The sequence below is a fragment of the Mus caroli genome, unplaced genomic scaffold, assembly GCF_978045245.1.
Source record: "Mus caroli unplaced genomic scaffold, Mus_caroli_1 scaffold_1, whole genome shotgun sequence".
Lineage (NCBI taxonomy): Eukaryota > Metazoa > Chordata > Mammalia > Rodentia > Muridae > Mus > Mus caroli.
Genome location: NW_028227256.1, coordinates 48,929,501 through 48,948,420, shown reverse-complemented (window position 1 = coordinate 48,948,420; position 18,920 = coordinate 48,929,501). Strand labels below are relative to the sequence as shown.

The window sequence follows — 18,920 nt, the reverse complement described above, 5'->3', positions numbered from 1 at the left end:
ATTTGACAGAGAGGTAAAGAGAACCGGCGTTTTAAATAGCATCTTAGATAAGATTACAGAAATCTTACTTGTCAAATGAGACTTTCACTTTCAAGTTATAGTTCAGCTCTTGCAATTTCACCAACAGTCTGGAAAGAAAAATAACAGTTGTTACCTTAACCAAAGTTATTGACTAAAATTTATTTATTATGCAAATTCCCCAACTGTGAACATTTATATAAACCACTCTCCCCACTTTTAGATTATGGTTGTTAAGATGAACTGACAAGTTTATATAGCTTTTTGGGTTTTCTTCTTATGTATATTTGTAGAATCAGTTCCTAGCTGGCAATGCTGGGACAATTCTAACATTAAGCTCTAACAGAACACAGCACTGATTTTATACTCTAATCAGACATTAGTACAAACAGCTGCTTTTCTATATAACCCATCAACATATTTTTAATCAAAATCTCCACTTCTAAGTGTGAAACATGAACACATGTGTACAAAATCACGGGAGGATAGATATGGGTAAGTCATCGCAGTTGTCCACAGATATTTAGATCACAGAACACTGGTACAGCCTGGTGAAAGATATGAATTCGCTCACCAGAAAAAAATGTATACCCCACAATCTACACTCACACACTACTGCAGTGTCTATCTAGGATTCATAAAGCTCTATCATGGGCCTATGCACCTCTGGGGAAGGCTGCTTGAAACTTTATCTATAAACATTTCTGAAATTCGAAGAGAGGGCACTCTGGCCAGCTTGAGTGTGGCAAACATGGCTCTGGTATGCTTTGCCCTGTTCCTCAATTCGCTCTGCCTTGCAAAAGACCGTTAGATTACATTCCTAAAGCTGGCCACCAAGGTTTATTCCCTTATTTGGCCACTTCCTCCTCCTCCTGAGGCTGACTAGCAAGGCCCAGCTATCTAAGTATTGAAGTCAAGTCCAGCAATTAAAAGCCCCTTTGGCTCACCTAATTAACATGTCCAATTAAAATTAAACACCTCATCCTAACATAGGGGTTCCCCCTTTACCAATTTAAGCAGCCATTTTACTACGGGCCACATGTGCCTCCTCTCTGTCCAGAGACAGTACTTTGTCCCAATCTGGGACAAATACCCCTGCCCCCTCTCATTTTTCCCCCTTCTTCCCTCTCTCTTGTTCTCTCCCCTCTCCTTCCTCCTCTATATCCTGTCTTTGTTCCTTATCCTAGTCCTCTGTCCCTCTGATGCAAATACATCTTTGTTGTGCTGAAAATTTGGTCATGGGGTTCTCCATCCGACTTTGAGGTTCCCTACACAGAGATTCTTTTACTATAAAAATATCCTATATTTACAGTGAGAAAAAAGAGGCACACGTGTATATATGCGACTATATTAGCTATACTTGTATTTTGAGCATAAACCTTGGCTATCCAAAGTAAGATTAAAATGACCACTCCAAACTTGTTTTCTCTAGACTACTCTATAGAACCTTTAAAAAAAAAGGATTTATTCATTTTTATGTATATATGAGTACACTGTAGCTGTCTTCATACACACCAGAAGAGTGCATCAGATCTCATTAAAATGGTTCTGAGCCACCATGTGGTTGCTGGGAAATGAACTCAGGACCTCTAGAAAAGCTGTCGGTGCTCTTAACCGTTGAGCCATCTCACAAACCCTAGAACCATTTTATAAAAGCAAATGTATTCCAGCACTTGGAAAGCTGAGCCAGGAGTATTATATATTTGAAGCAAGTTGGGATGAAAAAAAGAAGGGGGGGGATTAAAGGCACAATTTCTGGGACAGGCAGCATATGGAGCTCTATGTTCGTTACCTCAGCTTGACAGTGAACTGTACCCCAGTCTTCAAGACCAGGGGCCTCTGCGGGTGAGTGGGCATGCACGGCTGTCGTTCTACCACGAAGGAGCTGTCAGTGACCCGGAAATACAGATAAATTAGCTTTTGCATCACAGTTAACACAGTAAAAAAATAAATTAGTAACTTCTCCCTACAGAGACAATAGACGGAAAACTTGAAAGACTATAAAAACACTGGAGCATTGAGTAATATTTTGAGAGTCTGACAAACTGGGTAGAAGTAACGTCAGCTGCAAGTTAGAGTGGCCTATGGGTCACTGTGGAAAAGGGGCCTGATGGGGTAGCTGAAGACCCCACGCAGTTACCAGGTAATGAAGGGCCAGATCAAAATCCTGCTGTGGGTCTCGGAACCTAGGGGGAAAGGCTGAGAAAGGCTGATGGGAGGCAGGATGCGAGAGCCTGGCGCAGGCTCAGGCCACACCGTACAGGGAGAGGAGAAAGGCTGATGGGAGGCAGGCTGCGAGAGCCTGGTGCAGGCTCAGGCCACACCGTACAGGGAGAGGAGGGCAAGCATCTGACATCAGACTTGCTGGGCCTGGCACATACTGGCTAAGCGACAGAAAGAGTAAGAACTACTATACTGTTCCTAGGAAGCCAAAAGGAAGTTTATGGAACAGGCACGGGCATAAGCAAGGCATGCACACAGAATCAAGTGCCACTGAACACCTATTAGCCCGTCACGTCGGGAATTGGTTCTAATACTTTGAATTGATTCAGTAATCTAAGTATCCAGACACTGAAAGTCCTTGCCCTCAATTGGTTTTTGATTAATCAATAAAATGCCAGCGGCCAATGGCTGGGCAAAGGGAGATGGGGCGACACCCTTATATTTGCACAGGCTAGGCTGCAGGGGGCTGCAGGGGGCTGCAGGGGGCTGGAGAAACAGAATGGCCACGACTCAGGGAGAGAGACAGATCAGATTTAGAGCTGCAGAGGGGAGACCATCCAAAAGGTAGGAGCAAAGAAAAGAGAGCTCCCAAAAGGGCCTCTCAGAAGCATCCTGGGCAGCAAAGACCAAAGGGCCTCACAGAAGGTAACAGGGCAGCAAAGTTAAAGGTAGATTTAGACGGTGCTGAGCCAGGAGTACAGCCGACGGAGGATTGGAACTGCCCAGCCCTAGAGCAGCCAAGGCATTTCAAAGATAAGCTAGTGTGTGTGTGTGTGTGTGTGTGTGTGTGTGTGTGTGTTTCATTCGGGAATCCAAAGAGTTCCTGGGCAGGTGTCTGGAAGCGCACGGCCGCTACTGAGAGCCAAAACAGAGTAGCCAAACTCCACGCTCCACCATCAAACCCTTCCAAACTGTCCAAATGACCATAGATGGCCTTCTGGATAGTCGGTCTGCCTGGCCTTACCTCTGAATGAGCTGCTGGAAGAGGAGGAAGGTTCGATCTGACAACACCTGCTTGTTTTTTGTAATAGGGTCGGGCTCATAGGTGAATTTCTGTTCCAACTCCTCCAGCTTTTTAAGCTGCTGACGGACCTGCTGCAGGGTCTCTGCAACAATGGTGAACCTGGGAGGGTACAGGACATGGGGTCTCCGTGAACAACAGTCCCAAAACACACTAGCTGAGAGAGTCACAGAATCTCCACATGCTATGGGCACCACACGGGATTATACTTCACACTCAAGGAGAGATGGAGGCCTGTGGAAGCATTAAGCTCAGGGACTTATAGAAAACACTTGGCATGCCCCGAAGAATTACAATATGGCCAAAGGCCTCTCTCTGCACAGTTCTAAGAGCTACTATCCTGGTTGTTTTTTGTCAACTTGACACAAGCTATAGCTTTCTGGGAAAGGAGCCTCAAGTGAAAAAGTGCCTCCATCAGACAGCCTCGGCCAAGTCTGTGAGCATTTTTTACATTAGTGACTGATGTGAGAAACCCCAGCCCATTGTGGTTGGTGGCAACTCTGAGCAGGCTATCCAGGGGTGTATAAGAAAGCAGGCTGAGCAAACCAGGGGGCAGCAATCCAGTAAGCAGCACTTCTTATGGCTTCTGTTTCGTGTCCTGCTTTCAGGTTCCTGGCTTAAGTTCCTGCCCCGACTTCCCTCAGTGATGGAGTGTAACCTCTGAGTTAGAAGCTGAAATAAACCCTCTCCTCCCCACGTTGCTTTTGGTCATGGTGCTTCATCCGAGCAATAGAAACCCTAACTGAAATACAAAGCAAGGCAATCAGGGCAGGGCTCCAGGTGATCTGAGACTTTCAAGAATCTGGGGTTTCTAAAGGAAAGGGCACGGAAGACCGGCAGGCGACCAGCAAAGCAGATGCCTTCAGGAGACTCAGACATATACACAGGCGGCACGAGGGAGCCACTGAAGGTTCTGTGTAAGGACAGTACAGCCACGGCAAGGCCTCTTAGAGACACTGTGAGGGACTGGGATTGGGGCAGCCTGGAAGAAACAGGCCAGCCACGTGGACTACATTAACTTGCTAGCAGGAAACTTGTTTCTGTTCTGTCCTCTAGGCTACCGCCGTGACCCTCCTGAATAAACAAGGGAGCAGAGAAAACAGAGCCCCTGGAGGAAGATACAAGCACGCTTTTGCTCTCCGGTGCCAGCTAAGTGAATGAAGGCAGTTCAAGAAAGGGCTTGATCTTCCACAGAGAGCGACAGCAGCTCTTGCTGCCGTGTCTCCTTTCTTTCTCCTGTCCAGCCAGTCAGCAGGCTGCTTCTGTGTCTCTACCACATGAATTGCTTGCTGAAAAGAATTCCTCCCCGTTTCCCTAAAGTACCTCCTTCACCCTCAGCAGGGCAATGCTCTTGAGGAGAAAGCCTCCCAAATCAGTCTTTTTGGGTGTCGAAGCCCAAGAAAAGTGTTTGCCATTCAGCCAACATTCACAGATTATTTAGTGGATTGATGACCGATTTTTTTTCTTTCTTTCTTTCTTTCTTTCTTTCTTTCTTTCTTTCTTTTTTTTTTTTTTTTTTTTTTTTGACACAGGGTTTTTCTGTGTAGCCTTAGCTGCCCTGAAACTCACTCTATAGACCCGGAGACCAGGCTGGCCTCGAACTCACAGAGTTTCTGCTTCCTGAGTGCTGGGATTAAAGCCATGTGGTACCACTGCCTGAATAGATATTTTGCTTTTACTATTAGGTCTCAAATTGGTCAGTGGGCTCAGTAACTACTATTCATTTGGGGTTTTGTGTGGTCAAAATCAGGCAATCAAGCAGACGTAGCTGCACACGATGGCAGCCACATGGACTGCTATGCTTTCCAAATGCTCTCGGCGAGAAGCTGAGCATGTCCAGGCCTCCAGTGCAGTGCTGAACGGGCCCATTTGACCACCAGCCCCAAGGCACTCTCCATCAGTGTCTGTGGTCCACACATGAGCTGCCAATCTCACTCCGGGGAAAACCTTACCAGCTTTGCAGCTGATCCAGGCAGGCGTTGGGCGGTCCCCCGATGCAGGCGCTCTGCTGCCTTCGCTTCCACTCCACGAGCTCGTCATTAATCAGAGTGTTCTGAGTGAGCTCGATGGAATTCAGCAACTCTCTGATTTTGTGAATTATCTCCTAAAGGGAGAGGAAGAACAAGGTGGAATAAACTCATGTGTAACTACTGAACTTCGAGAGGGTTGTTTGTTTGTTTGTTTGTTTGTTTTAAACAAACAAAGCACATATCTCCTCCTATTTTGTTTGCGTTCTAAGCAAAGTGTTTAGAGACCTAACTTTTCCAGGCCCATGAGCCTGGTAGTGGTGCTTGTCGAGCCCAAGCCCTGGATTTCCAGGGGTCACACAGCTGTCCTCTGCTCTCTGCCCTCACACACAAAGTATACAGTAAATTAAAGTCCATAATGTATGTATGTTCCATGATTGGGAAGCGGTCGCTACCTTTCTCTTATTGTCAAGCATTAAAAACATCTTGTGGAGCAGCAGCTGTTCCTGTTTTTGGTCGCTCTTCGCCACACCATTGGCTTCACCTTCTGTGAATGAAGGAATAGGGAGTAAGTCTAAAACATGCAAAAAAGATAAATCCAACGAAAACCAAGGTTCACACAAACTTGGGTCAAACATGATAAAAATGCAAAGTCTGATGTTAACTGTAAACTTGACAGAATCTAAAATCCCTGGGTGACAGGCTCCTGGCGTGCCTGGGAGGGATTATCTTGATTACAGTGACTGATGTGGGAAAGCCCACCTTGGCTGAGGGCATGACCAGACCCTGGGCAAGGATCCGGGACTATACAAGGGAAACTACCTACCTACCTAACTACCTACATGGCCTAACTACCATGTGTGCATTTGTGTCTCTCTGCTTCCTGTTTGTGGATGCAGTGTGAGCCGCTGTTTAAGCTGACTACTCCACAGAGATGCACTGGACCTGGAACTGTAGCTAGAGCTCCCTTAAGCTGCTTTTGTCCGAGTATCTTCTCACAGCAATAGGGAAAGGAACGAAGACAAGAGTTTACCAATATATATCCTAAAAACAGTTAAGTGCATCCATGCTTAAACCAAGTGCCATTTCTTACCAGCACGCATAAATTGACATAGTACCATCTACTATTTAAGTTGCTGACCAAGTTTCGATCAAATGAACACAAGAAAGTGCAAAGTGTCACGTGAGTATGTATAGAGCCTGTCTATGGCCTTGAGGGAGGAGACACACCAGGAAGTAGAAGCTGAGGATCTTTCTCCTCATACAGCTCCAAGCTACACTAATAATCTCTCCCTGTCGACTAAGTGATTACTAGGGCCTGGTGTTCTGTAGGTGGCCTTCTGGAAGCATTTTAGTTGCAATTATCATTTAAAAAACAAAAAACATGCAGCGACAATAAAACACAGTGCTGCAACCACATCATGGATGTTAGGACATAGAAACTCCAATTGTGTACCATTCTGTCTTTCCCAACAAATACTTTGTTCTCCTCCCTTGAAGACATCTGCCAATGACTGGAAACAATTTTGATTGTCACTACTGGGGCTTGGAGGTTAGTGCCATGAGCCTCAAGCCACAAGGCACCAGATAGTGCTGTAAAGGAAAATGTCTGGTCCAAACCATCAGCAGAACTCAGGGCTTGAAACATACTGACCTAGGTCATCAAGAAACCCAAAGCAGTCAATCGATCTGAAAATATCTAATGTTTACTAATGTACACAGGGGGAAAAAGCAGCCAACGGGTCCTGTTGGGACTCTTACCTCTGTTCTGAGAGGTTTTGCATTTAAAGTCATATTCATCTTGTAATTCTTCTAGGGTCTTGATTTCCTGCTCTATGCACTGCAGATAAAGATATAAGTGAGTTTCCTAACACCCTGAAAGATGGACCATCCTTATAGAACTCCACTCTTTTACACAAAATATTTCAATAATAAGAATGTAAGAACATTTTTCAGAGGGTGGAACAAACCTGTGGCTTCCAGCTAAGAGCATGATATGAGGAGAGGTTAGCCCTAGGGCATCCCTTACTGATGGAACCATCAAGATGAGAAATGAAAAAGAAACCAGGAAAGGGTTTTAGCATGGGTAATCTAACTGTGGCTGAATTATACGAAACAGCACAGAGTTAAGGTGGGGAGCCCAGCATCCTGACCTTATGGAACTTCAGTCATTTGGGGGTAGGCGTTACTAAAGAATTGTATCAGCCTGTCTGTAGGTCTCAGGCCCCTGTGCTAATGAAGCTGAGCTCCGGTCTCAGAGAGATGCAGAAGAGTTTGTGCGAGAGTGACTGAACAGACGTGAGCTTGATCGTGTGACCTTGTGGACGGCAGATGGTCTAGACTGCTCTAGAAAGTGAATGAATGAGTCAGTGTGGGTGCGTGCCACTGGTCTGTCAGCACTCAGGAGATGAATGGGATATCCAAAGCTACAAGAAGGACAGGCTAGTCCTACTAGCTTCACACAAGCTGCCGTGGTCAAGTTCCTCGAGTTCCTGACTGTGAACACTACTGTATTCCTAATAACAGATCAGGAATACTCCGTTCAAATAGTCAAAGACCCTTCTCAGAGGTTTGCATGCATTACATCCCAATGGGACAGAAGTGGAGACTGCCTACCAACTCTCCCAGCACATGCGGGTGTTTTGTGCCTACCTTGAAATCTAGATTACTACCACATCCTAAGTACAATGGCAGGAAAACATTTACCTCTTGGCACCGTATTCAGACCCAAAATAAGCAGGATATTATAAATGAAAAATGTGTTTTCTGTTTATTGAGGGTGCTTATCAATCCTCCACACTAGGAGCTAGTTTACAAGCGGCACGTCCACCATCTTCCAAAGGGCAGAAATAACATGCTGCATACATTGTTAATGTTCCTTTCTCTACATCATAAAGACCGAAACAGCCAGGAGTGAGTGGGAGAGTTCATCTCAGCCTATCTGCTGTGAATATTTTATGGATTTTGGAGACTAGTGGGTCACTTAAATCTGGACATTTCGACTTTTATTTTAACTGACTGGGAAGAAACTGACTCTAGACAACTCTGAGTGAGTACCTCTTCTGCAAATGAATGTCTGTAGACTTGTTAGATTTAACAAGAAACAAACTAGTATGAAACGTGTCCTCTACCATCTACTCCAAGAAATATTAACTATGTTGGGTTACTCTGAAATTGCAGCCCTTGGATGCCGCCTGCCTGCTTCACTCACTAGTAAGGACACCTTTTCACTGCAACCTCTAGCACAGTCGTTTCCATTTCATTCATTCCATTTCACCACCAAAACCGTTTTTCATTATTATTAGTTAAGTACTCAGAAAGAATGTCTTCTTTGTTGTGCGTCTATACTTCCCCAGCGTCTTATAAGTTAGCCTGAAGCAGAAAGAAATTCATTTCTAAGTGATGTAGTAATTAATCCTGCTGAGCAAGTCCCTTATATTTTTAATACTAAAATAGATTTAAAACAATAAAAAGATCATTTATCAAAATTAGAAAATGTAGAAAATTTTCAAACTGATACCACCTGGTTCAGGGTCTAGATTTTTATTTCTCTGTACCGTGTGTGTGTGTGTGTGTGTGTGTGTGTGTGTGTGTGTATGCATGTGCGTGCATTCATGTGGAGGCCAGAGGAGAATGTTGGGCATCCCTCAGTCTCTGCTGTTCCCTCGAGACAGGTTCCCTCCTGGAGCCTGGAGCTAAGCTGGCAGGCAGCTGGCCTCAGTGACATCAGTAATACCATGGTGAACCTGAGATACAGATGACGTTTCCTACACATAGCTTATTAAATGGGTCCTGGGCATCTGGACTCAGGCCTTCACGCTCATTTGACCCATGAGCTCTCTCCCACCCTTCCTCGTCATATCTGAATGTCTCTGAATGACTTCAAGAATCTCACTGTGAAGCATACAACAGGAAAAACACAAGTTCATGGAAAACCTCTTCCCTTACAAGCAGGCTGAGCAGGCATGCCGGAGACTGGGGAAGTCCTGGTGGGCTCACCTGGGTCCTCTTACAGAGACACAGCTCAGCTTGAAGAGAAATCATACACTCACCCTTCAAATTAGCCTCATTTGTCTGGGGTCTGGTCACATTTCTACATATCTGTGCTCGGGATTTCCCTGGTTATTTCCACATTAAGGTCACTTATTTCTACGTCAGTGAAGCATTTCCCTAATGCTGCAGAAGAAAGCCGCTGCACAAGTCTGGACTTATGAAGGGTGCTGTCCAAAGCCCCTGAGTCCAGGCCTTGCTCCTGTTAACCAGACACTACTGAACCTTTCAGCTGGGGTAGGCGCGAAGGGATCCCCTCAGTCATTTGTTGCCATCGACCATCCTGGGGATTTATCTTAAAGTTGCTGTAAACATCTTACTCTAATCAGAAATGTATTGAGATATGTTTGCATGAAATGGCTTTTGTTCATCTTCCAAGTCTTAGGGTAAAACAGGGGTCTAGAAGGTGGATCATGTTTATCCTGAAGTCCCCTGTAACTCCGGGGATGCCCTGTGAGAAATGTGGATACACGGGCTGGTAAGTGCAGCATCTAGCTTGTTGGACAGTGAGTGCAAGGTCAACCTTGACTGCATGATGCCACAAAGAAGAAACAGCTCAGGGTTGAGAAGCCAAAGCAGAGGTTATAAGACATGCAGCTGACCAGCTTTCTTCTGGTTTAGAACTTTAGAATCATCTTTCTTTTCAACTATTAGTTACTAGGTTAATACTCAGAGAAACTGAAACTTCTTCCAGAGTTACAGAAATAAACAGACAAACGCAGGCAATCTGTCAGTACTCACCATGACTTGATCCTTCACATTTCTGACTTTACTGTCCAGCTCCTTCTGTTTATCCAACATCACAGTGTTCTGAATATTTCCCTCCTGGGCCTTTAAAGGGAAACACACTGTTTAGCAGCCATCGTTTTCTCTGGTATCTTTTCTCACTTGATTACATTCCAAAGTCAATGCCATACCTTGTGGCCCGCCTTATTTTAAGACACTGCAGATCTTACTACAGACTCCCCATATGTGTATCAAAAAAAAAAAATCTCACTTTCCAAGGACCTGGAAAATGCTGGCAAACATTATAATAAGAAAGCAGCAGGAGTGTGGGCATATTCCTGTTGAGGGCTGTACACGTTTCCATGAATTCGTGTGGTTTAATGACACCATTATTTAAGGCTTGCCAAATTCTGCACTCAGACTATGTACACAGCCCAGTAACTGTTACTTAAGACCTTGGGATTCAAAGTGTCTTCCGTTGCACCTCCACCTGACAGCTTGCTGGACATGCAAACTCAGGTCCTAATTGGGTACCATTTGAGCTTCCCCTACTGACTCAGAGGCACACTGAAATTAAAAAGCACGGCCATACAGGGCTATGGAAGCCCTGCTCAACCACACAATCTACAGTAAATACAAACCTCAACTCTCCCGGGAATAATCAGGCCTATGAGAAGATTTAGGAGTCTGCACCTTTGTCCACCTTGGGCCAACCCTGGTTTGCTCACGTAGGGTACATTAGCTGGGTAAATGTCAGGAGTATTCCGGACATAGCGGTGAGCAGTGAAATAGAGACGGTACTCACAGAGATCCTACCGAAAACCATGCCCATCAACAGAGCTTGCTGATGCCCTTCACGGTACAGACCCTACTAGATTTTACCTCATATTAGGAAAGCTTGCCCAACTAAAAGATTTAAGTTGGCATATTTTTCCCTATGCTTTCGGTTCTCTTTATTTATTACCCTTTAAAATATCCTATATATTATCTTTTTAAACTAATTGATGGAAAGATTTTTAAAATGCACACAGTAATGATCACATGACATTTCAGTTTATCAACCACTGGGTAATGTCTTCATCAAAGCAAACATATTAATCTCCTCAATCATGTATCATTTCTTCATGGCGAGCCGCTCAGCGTCATGTACAGCTTAGCACACACTGGCTTCTGGCTACATAGTGTTTGCTACGACAGTTACTCCACTGTGAAACATCACCATGGAGCTGCCCCTTTGTCAATCTAAGATCTATAAAACATTTGAAATGTATTCTTTTGTTCTGAGACAGTCTCATGTATCCCAGAGAAACCTTGACCTTACTACATTCTGAAGAATGCCTTGAACCCCTGAGCCATGTGTCTCTCCCTCCTAAGTCCTAAGGTTATAGGTACAAACCACCTATCAAGACAAGCTGGAAGTTTATGCTTATATTTAATGTAATCATATAGCTGTCCGTGCACCATTTTGTGGGAGGCATACAATTTCCAGGTGCTTTGATAACACAGATTTGTACACATATCTGAGTTTGTTTCTCAGTCGCGCTGCTCCTTGTCATCTGTCCGCTCATACGCTCGCCCTCTGAGCCACGCAGGGTTGTGCATGGTCTCTAGTGTGCTCAGCACTAGCCCCACGCACTGCCGTAGTCTCCCACGCATTCCTTCCTGTCATTACACGCTTATATTTCACATGGATTTCATATTCAGTTCATACAGCATTAGAAAACAGACTACGATCTTTACTGGGATCATATAAAAAATTATTAACTGAGAGAAAGCTCGTATTTGCTGTTCTTAATTCTTATGTGTTTCGTTTTGTTTGGATTTTGAATTTTTAAAAATTATCTCATACAGACGAGGCTGGTCTTTGACATGCTATGTGACTTGAAACTCCTGATCTTCCTACTTTTAATTTATCTTTTTAATTAAAGAGCTAATTTTTAATTAAATTTTAAAAAATTTTGTGCTTTTAATGGTTTTCTTCTTGTATTAACTGTACCACCAACATGGCACCAATCCCAGTGGAAACAGTAGTTAGCATTACCGTGTGTTTCTGACACACTTCAGTGAAATACTGTCTGTAGAACACTTTGACATGAGGAAGATACTAATATATGAGTGTGTGTGTGTGTGTGTGTGTGTGTGTGTGTGTGTGTATCTCAGTACATCAATGAGAAATCCACCAATTCTAACATCTTTGAAGAGAAGCAAAGGTATCCAGTTAGATAGTGGATTATACCAACGGATTTCCTAGTCATGGTCTGCCTTTGTCCCCTGTCATAAACCCTACTTGGTGATGATGCAGAATTGTAGCACTTAATTATGTCCCATGCCTTTTCACTAGGATTTCCCCTGCATATATTGTATACACATTCACAAGCAAATAAGCAAATCTGGTCTGTAACTGTTTCCTGCCCTGTTTGTAGTCAAGCTCCACAGAAAGTTTTCTTTCATTTCAGGAGGAGTATGAGACATCTGGCTGCTGTCAGTATCAGAAGTACGTGCAAAGGACAGGCACCCTCAGTCCCATATGTATGTCACATCAACATGTGATGAAAGGGGCTTCTCTGGCCACCCAGAATTGAGCCACTTCCTTGTGTGGCTCCAAACGAAAGCTCCTGCCTATCCAAGGAGACCAGGAAAGTGGAAGTCATGTTACGAATGAGATACACTCCCTGACATCTGCCTTATTGCTATGTGCTGCTTAGTGGAGAAGCCTGGGGAATGAGGTGGAGCCCAGCAACCCTCCTGCTTCAATCCAGTCACGTGACTCTGGTACTTCCATCTTGCCTCCACTCCTCTGCTCTACCCCCGTGTCCTGTAAGAAAGAAATGGCTTCTTTGGGGCCCCACAGGTACTCACTTAATGCCAGTATCATCAAGGCGACTCTGCACTTTTTATAGTACTATTAGTTTTAGATGAGGTGGGTTTTTTGTTGCTTTTGTTTTTATTTTCCTTTTAACAACCCAGGAACACTGCAACCATAGAAGTATCCAAAGCAGTAAAGCATGTAGAGTCTTCTAGAAAAATGTGTGTAATGTAACTTATTTGTTTTCTAAAACTGTTACTAGAGACAAGCAGATCCCAAGAAGTCATGGCCAGGTAAGCCTAAGGAGAATTGCAGGTTTAATGAGAGATCCTGTCTCAAAAGAATAAGGTGGAGGGTGATAAGGAAACCAGCAAATGTGTCCATGTCCTCATCTGGCCTCAACACACACAGGCATGCATACATGGAACAGAAGAACAGTAACAGGCTTTCTGTGTCAACATATCTACATAATCCTGTGCTCTTGGGATGCTCTGAACAGACTCAGAATTTTGCAAATTTAACTTGTTCCACCTGTTGGAGCCACACACGCAAGTGTTTTATTTACACCCCACTGATTCCTCTGCCCCCCAAACTGCGTTGCTTTCTATCACAAACAAGGCTTGTCATCCTATTTATACAAACGTAAGGATGAAAACCCCTTAATCCTAGCAGTGAGGAAATAGCAAAGAACTGTTAGACCAGAGCACTGTGGAAAGGTGCCTGCTGGGCCTCCCATTTTATGGAGTCCCACTCCACCCCACCCCCAAAGAGGCCTTGGCAAAGTGCTCAACCCTCCTCATCTGGGAGGCTCAACATTAGCCTCTCCACAGGTCATGGACTTTCTAACAGGAACTCAAAAGCGGGCAAACCTTCAAGTTCCAGTAACCAGCCAGGGTGGGGCTGGTGTGACAGAGCAGAGGTTGCTCTGGTTGTCTGCTATGCCCACTCTAGGCTGACAGCCAAACGTGAAGAGTGCCATGCCAATCTGCAAAGGTGGCAGTCTGTCCTTCTGCCAAGCTCTGCTACCAGCCGTCCTTGTTAGTCTATCTGAAATACAAGGAGACCCTTCCTTGCCTACTGTTAGGGTGAGGATTCCCCCATGATTAAAAACTTGCTCTGCAGGCTCTTACATGCATGCCAGCTGTGAGACAGGCATCCTCCTCTGAAAGGAGTCAACGCAGCCAACTTTTGCTCTAATGCTGATGCGAAGCTTTGCTCTTTAGGGGAGGGACCATTCCTTGAGTTTACCACGAATGATATTTACATACTGAACGCATCAAGGTGTCTTCATTGTGGTAGAGGAACAGTTACCTAAACGCCCAAGGACGGTTCCCCAGGAATGTGACAGATGCTCTCGAAGGCAGAGAGAAAGGCCTTCGTCAGCATTACATTGTTCTCCATCTTTCCCCACTGTGACACAGTTCACTTGGCATTATCTGCACAGACTTTGCTGTGTCCTCTGCATTCCCCTTCCACTGCTGGAATGGCCGGCTCAGAGGAACTCAGACCATAATGGTTTCAGAAACCTGCCCATCTTGTTGTTCTCGCACATATCAAGAAAGAAATACAAATGTCACTGCAACTCAAAAACCTCACTGCACTCAGATGCCGAAAAGGCCTACAGGATGCCTGGCAAAACCCTGACCCCAGACATCAGACTACTGGCACATCTGCTGTTTGACGTCATAAACATTTATAAACAAGTGTCTTAATCCTGTTTTTAAAAAATGAAGCTTTTATTTTCCTGTTAGTTTTTTCCTCCCCTTCCAAATCTGTTGTATCCTATGGCCACCCTGTTTCCTGCCTTTCTCTGACTTCTCCTTCAGCAGACAGCATTACCATTGTGCATGTGACTTACATCACAGCCATAGAGTCATCCTTGGTTATTCAGTGTCCCAGAACAGAGCCTGGACCTATGTGCTTTCCCCACCGCCATGAACTCTGAGCATACTTTCCATGGCCACCCCTTTGCAAGACTAACTGCTTCCGTTTCTGTAGGAGAATTTCCTAACCTTGACCTAAAGAACGAGGCTTCGCTCAATCACCTCACAATAGCATAGTCTTTGCTCTTAGCGTCTTACACCCATGTGCTGTTTTCCTCACTGGGAATGGACTCCATTACACAATGACCTTTCTTAAAGCTCAGTTCTAGAAAACTTCTGGCTCTGATTGTCTCTGCTTCCTGAAGTTATAAAATCAGAGTGTGTATCCCTCTGTGTCTCAAGAGAGGCCTTGGGATTATCTGTGAAGCAGACACAATGCACCTCTGACCGTTAGTGGCCACTGAGAACAAAGTACCTGATTAAATCTTTGGGCATTTTCCAAAATCTTCCTTTCTTCCTTCAGACAGTTGTAGATGATCATGGACATCTGCACGGGGTCTTCTTGGAAGTTATCCTAGATTGTTGGAGACGATACTGTGAGAAAGTAAGCCTTTCACAGCTTCCCACCCTAACAAGCCAAATGGCCTTGTGCTAAGGAGCGGGTCATCACCCCCTCCTCCTTATTCCCTTCCTGGCAATTGAGGCTGTAAAAAGCTGAATTACAATCCCCTCTTCCTTATCTCTTCCTGACTCCCAAGACTTCTAAGGACCTGAGTTATGTGCTGAGCCCAGCCTGACACCCAAGGCTGTTAAGGAGGATTCTTCATTCCAGAGATAGACTCAGAGTACCTCCCACCTGCAGTCTGAATTCAGCCTTCAGGTCCCCAGATGCCCACTTCTTTGTTCTTTGTTAATTCCCCCTCAACCCCTCCCTATTTCCCTCGCTGTGTGCTTAAAACCTGGTGTTTCAGCCTAATAAACTGAGACCTTGACAGGAACCCCTCCTTGGTCTCCGCTTCTCTTTCCCTTCCTCCCATTTCTCTTCCAGTTTGTGGTCCCCCTCGCACCCACGAATAACTGGGTCCAGCAGCAGGACACTAGATACAGGTGGTTAGGAAAAAATTAAATCGCAGAATAACTGTGGGTCATAACAGAATAGAATTTGAGGATCATAGAAATCTTGGCAACAGTGAAAAGCTCTCAGATATGCAGAACTGTGAGTAAGTTAAGTCAGACACATAAGGAATCCAGGGTGGACGCTGGCAGTGCTTTCTGGGCTACACCATTCAACTCCACCACAGACTTGGTGCACAGCCATGGATGCTGTGCACAGCACCTGCCTCCGTACATCACAGAGCCACAGGGTCTCCAATAGTTCTGCATGTGATTAACTGCAGGGTTTGAGTCTACATTCAAAGATCTCTGGCCTTATAATAACATAATGGCTTACTTATAGGAAACAGAGCGTTTGATATGCTCCTACTATCATTCCAAACCTGTAACTGTAGTGATTAGTATTGTCTCAGGACTCTCCTAAACCAAGTTCTCAGCACAAAGATTTATTTGCCCTAGAGGGACAAAGAACAGGGAATAAGAGACAAAGACAGGAAAAAAAGGATGAGGGAGAAGAGGAAGGGAACAAGAGAGGGGGAGGGGTATTTATCCTAGGAGGGGACAAAGGTCTGCCTCTGGATAGAGAAGAGACAGATGTGGCCCATAGGAAAAGGGTGGTTTATAAAGGGAAAGGGGAAACCTGCAGAGGAGTGGTTCTGAAGGTCCCTGCCCCCAGGTGGTTCTTGATCAATCAATAAAGATGCCAGCGGCTAATGGCAAGGCAGAAAGAAAGAGGCAGGACTTCCAAGTTCCCACAGACTAGCAGGGAGGAGGAAAAGAATCGAGATTCTTGAAGGAGAGATGGAGCTGCAGGGGAGATCTTCCAAAATGCAGGCAGAAAGGGGAAGCAGCCCACAGTAGGGCATCCATCCCAAAAGCACCTTGGGCAGCAAGACCAATGGGCTTCACAGAAGGTAATTGTGCAACTAAGCTGAGGGCAGATTTAGAGGTGTTGAGCAAGGACTAAAGGTAAGGGCACGCTAGCCACAGAAGGCTTAGAAGAACCCAGACACTGAGCCAGTAAGGCAGGTTAAAACTGAGCTAACGTGTGTGTCTTTCATTCACAGATCCGAGATAGCTCCTGGGTAGGTGCCTCCCTAAGTGGTGTAGCCAAAACTCCCGTTACAGAAACCCTTTACCAGGAGGAGGTGTTTAACTTTAGTTGAGCATGTTAATTAGGGCAGCCAAAGGGGGGTTGATTGCTGGACTTCAATACTTTGATAGCTGGACCTTGGTAGTCAGCTTCAGGAGGAAGAAGTGGACAAATAAGGAAATAGACCTTGGGCACTAGCTTAAAGAATGTAATCTATGGGATTTTAGCAAGGCAGAGGGGATTCAGAAGAAGGGCAAGGCTTGCCATAGTCCCCTTCAGTGTCAAGTTAATAGAGCTTTAAATTTATCATATTAGACAGAGACTTCATTAACTAGTAGTAAATTTGATTTCACCTTTAATGAACAGTAGAGTTACAGGTGTATCAGAGACTTGTTTTAAAATAATTTCTAAATGTATTACCAATAAATACCTGACTTGTGTGACTATTTTATATATTATATTTATATGCTTGAAGTTGTGGGAAATTTTCTTGGATAAAAACAGATCGTGAATATAAAGCCTGTAAAATCTTGGTTTAATAAAAATTTTTCTTTTCCTTGAGAAAGCTTACTTTTGTCTACTAAATTTTAAATAAGGTATTTGTTGTTATTATTTTGTTGTTTTTTGTTTTGTTGTTTGTTTGTTTTTGAGACAGGGACTCTCTATGTAGTTCTAACTGCCCTGAAACTAACAGAGATACACTTGCCTCTGCCTCCTGAGTATTAGGATTAAAGTCATGTGCCACCATGCCCTGAGACATAAAGTATTTTTTTTTATCGAGACAGGATTTCTCTGTGTAGCCCTGGCTGTCCTGGAACTCACTTTGTAGACCAGGCTGGCCTCGAACTCAGAAATCCACCTGCCTCTGCCTCCTGAGTGCTGAGATTAAAGGCGTGAGCCCCCAACGCCCGGCTGACATAAAGTATTTTTATAAACACAAAACACTTCTTTTATAAATTAGGACCAAAATTACTTTAACTTACAAAATTTGAGTAATTTGATTTAAAAGGAAAATCTTTTCACACGTGTATCACAAGGGTTGGGAACAGTATCACATTTAAATGCCAAAGCCAGAGCTTCAGGCAGACTAAGCATGCACTCTGATCCCTGTGTCATACCGACACTTCTCCATCAATACTCTAGTATCCATCGTCTTGCACATCTTGAAGACAATTATCTCCTTTTAGGCTATAGACACAACATCAGAACTATCCAGGATAGTCCTTAACTAATTCCTCAACACAGGAACTCAAGTTCAACTGAACTTTTAACCAGAACAAAGATATTCATCTCAATTTTTCTGTTTTCACTGTCAAAGCTATTTTTGCAAACTACTGCAATCACGCTCTTTAAAAAACAAGTTACCACCGAGCAGCCTGCATAAGAGGCTGAGTTTTACAAACTTAATCTAATGCTCCTTCTCACTGATACAAACTCATAGATAGGTCCAAAAACAAAACAAAATAATAAAAGGCTCCCAATTAGCTAGGGCGAAATGTTTGGTTGTGTTTCATTTCTGTTAAAACGAGAAAATTCTGCAATGCAGAATAAACATGGCAGTGAGGCCAAGTGTGCACTGGGAGCATATCTGAGGGTCCTGAATTCTAGATCGCTCTTTGACTTTCTCTTCCCGTGGAAAACAAGTCTGCCAGGAGCAAAGCAAAGTGAGTCTAGTCCCAGGCACTCACCCACTTCCGAGCAAGGCTTGACGGAGCCAAACCTTCCTGGAAATTCTTCACTTGGACCCACAAGGACCAAGACCAAACTGATCACTGGAATTTCTTGGGGTTTAATGTGTTACCTACCATAGCTCACTGCTCTGAAAATGAAGCCTCTTTCCCTTGGTGTATATAGAAACAATTTTTAGCCATTTTTTTTCACTTAACCCTGAAAACTCTTTTATGTTAATAAAGAGAATTGATATTGTTATTTATTTATACACATTAGCCACATAAAGAGAGTGTATCTGTACTTCTGTAACTTCTTTCAATGCCCAGTGAGTGTGCACTCAGTAGCATCTGCTGAGTCAAAATAAATAAAAGGTTTTAAGTCAGCGGAGACACTTCAAGTAAGGCGCAAA

General features: G+C 44.2%; 1 protein-coding gene across 4 annotated transcripts in view; it reads right to left on the bottom strand.

The window, feature by feature from the left end:
- Positions 1–18,920, bottom strand: part of Stat1 (signal transducer and activator of transcription 1) — a 40,161-nt gene that overhangs the window by 17,431 nt on the left and 3,810 nt on the right. For all 4 annotated transcript variants that reach the window (XM_021176468.3, XM_029475934.2, XM_029475937.2 and 1 more), the window contains exons 5-12: positions 15,110–15,208; positions 10,021–10,110; positions 6,991–7,069; positions 5,685–5,776; positions 5,215–5,366; positions 3,206–3,364; positions 1,811–1,903; positions 69–128 (exon numbers count right to left, since the gene is read on the bottom strand). In XM_021176468.3, the coding sequence (XP_021032127.1) occupies positions 69–128; positions 1,811–1,903; positions 3,206–3,364; positions 5,215–5,366; positions 5,685–5,776; positions 6,991–7,069; positions 10,021–10,110; positions 15,110–15,208 (824 nt within the window). The remainder of the gene's footprint in view (positions 1–68; positions 129–1,810; positions 1,904–3,205; positions 3,365–5,214; positions 5,367–5,684; positions 5,777–6,990; positions 7,070–10,020; positions 10,111–15,109; positions 15,209–18,920) is intronic.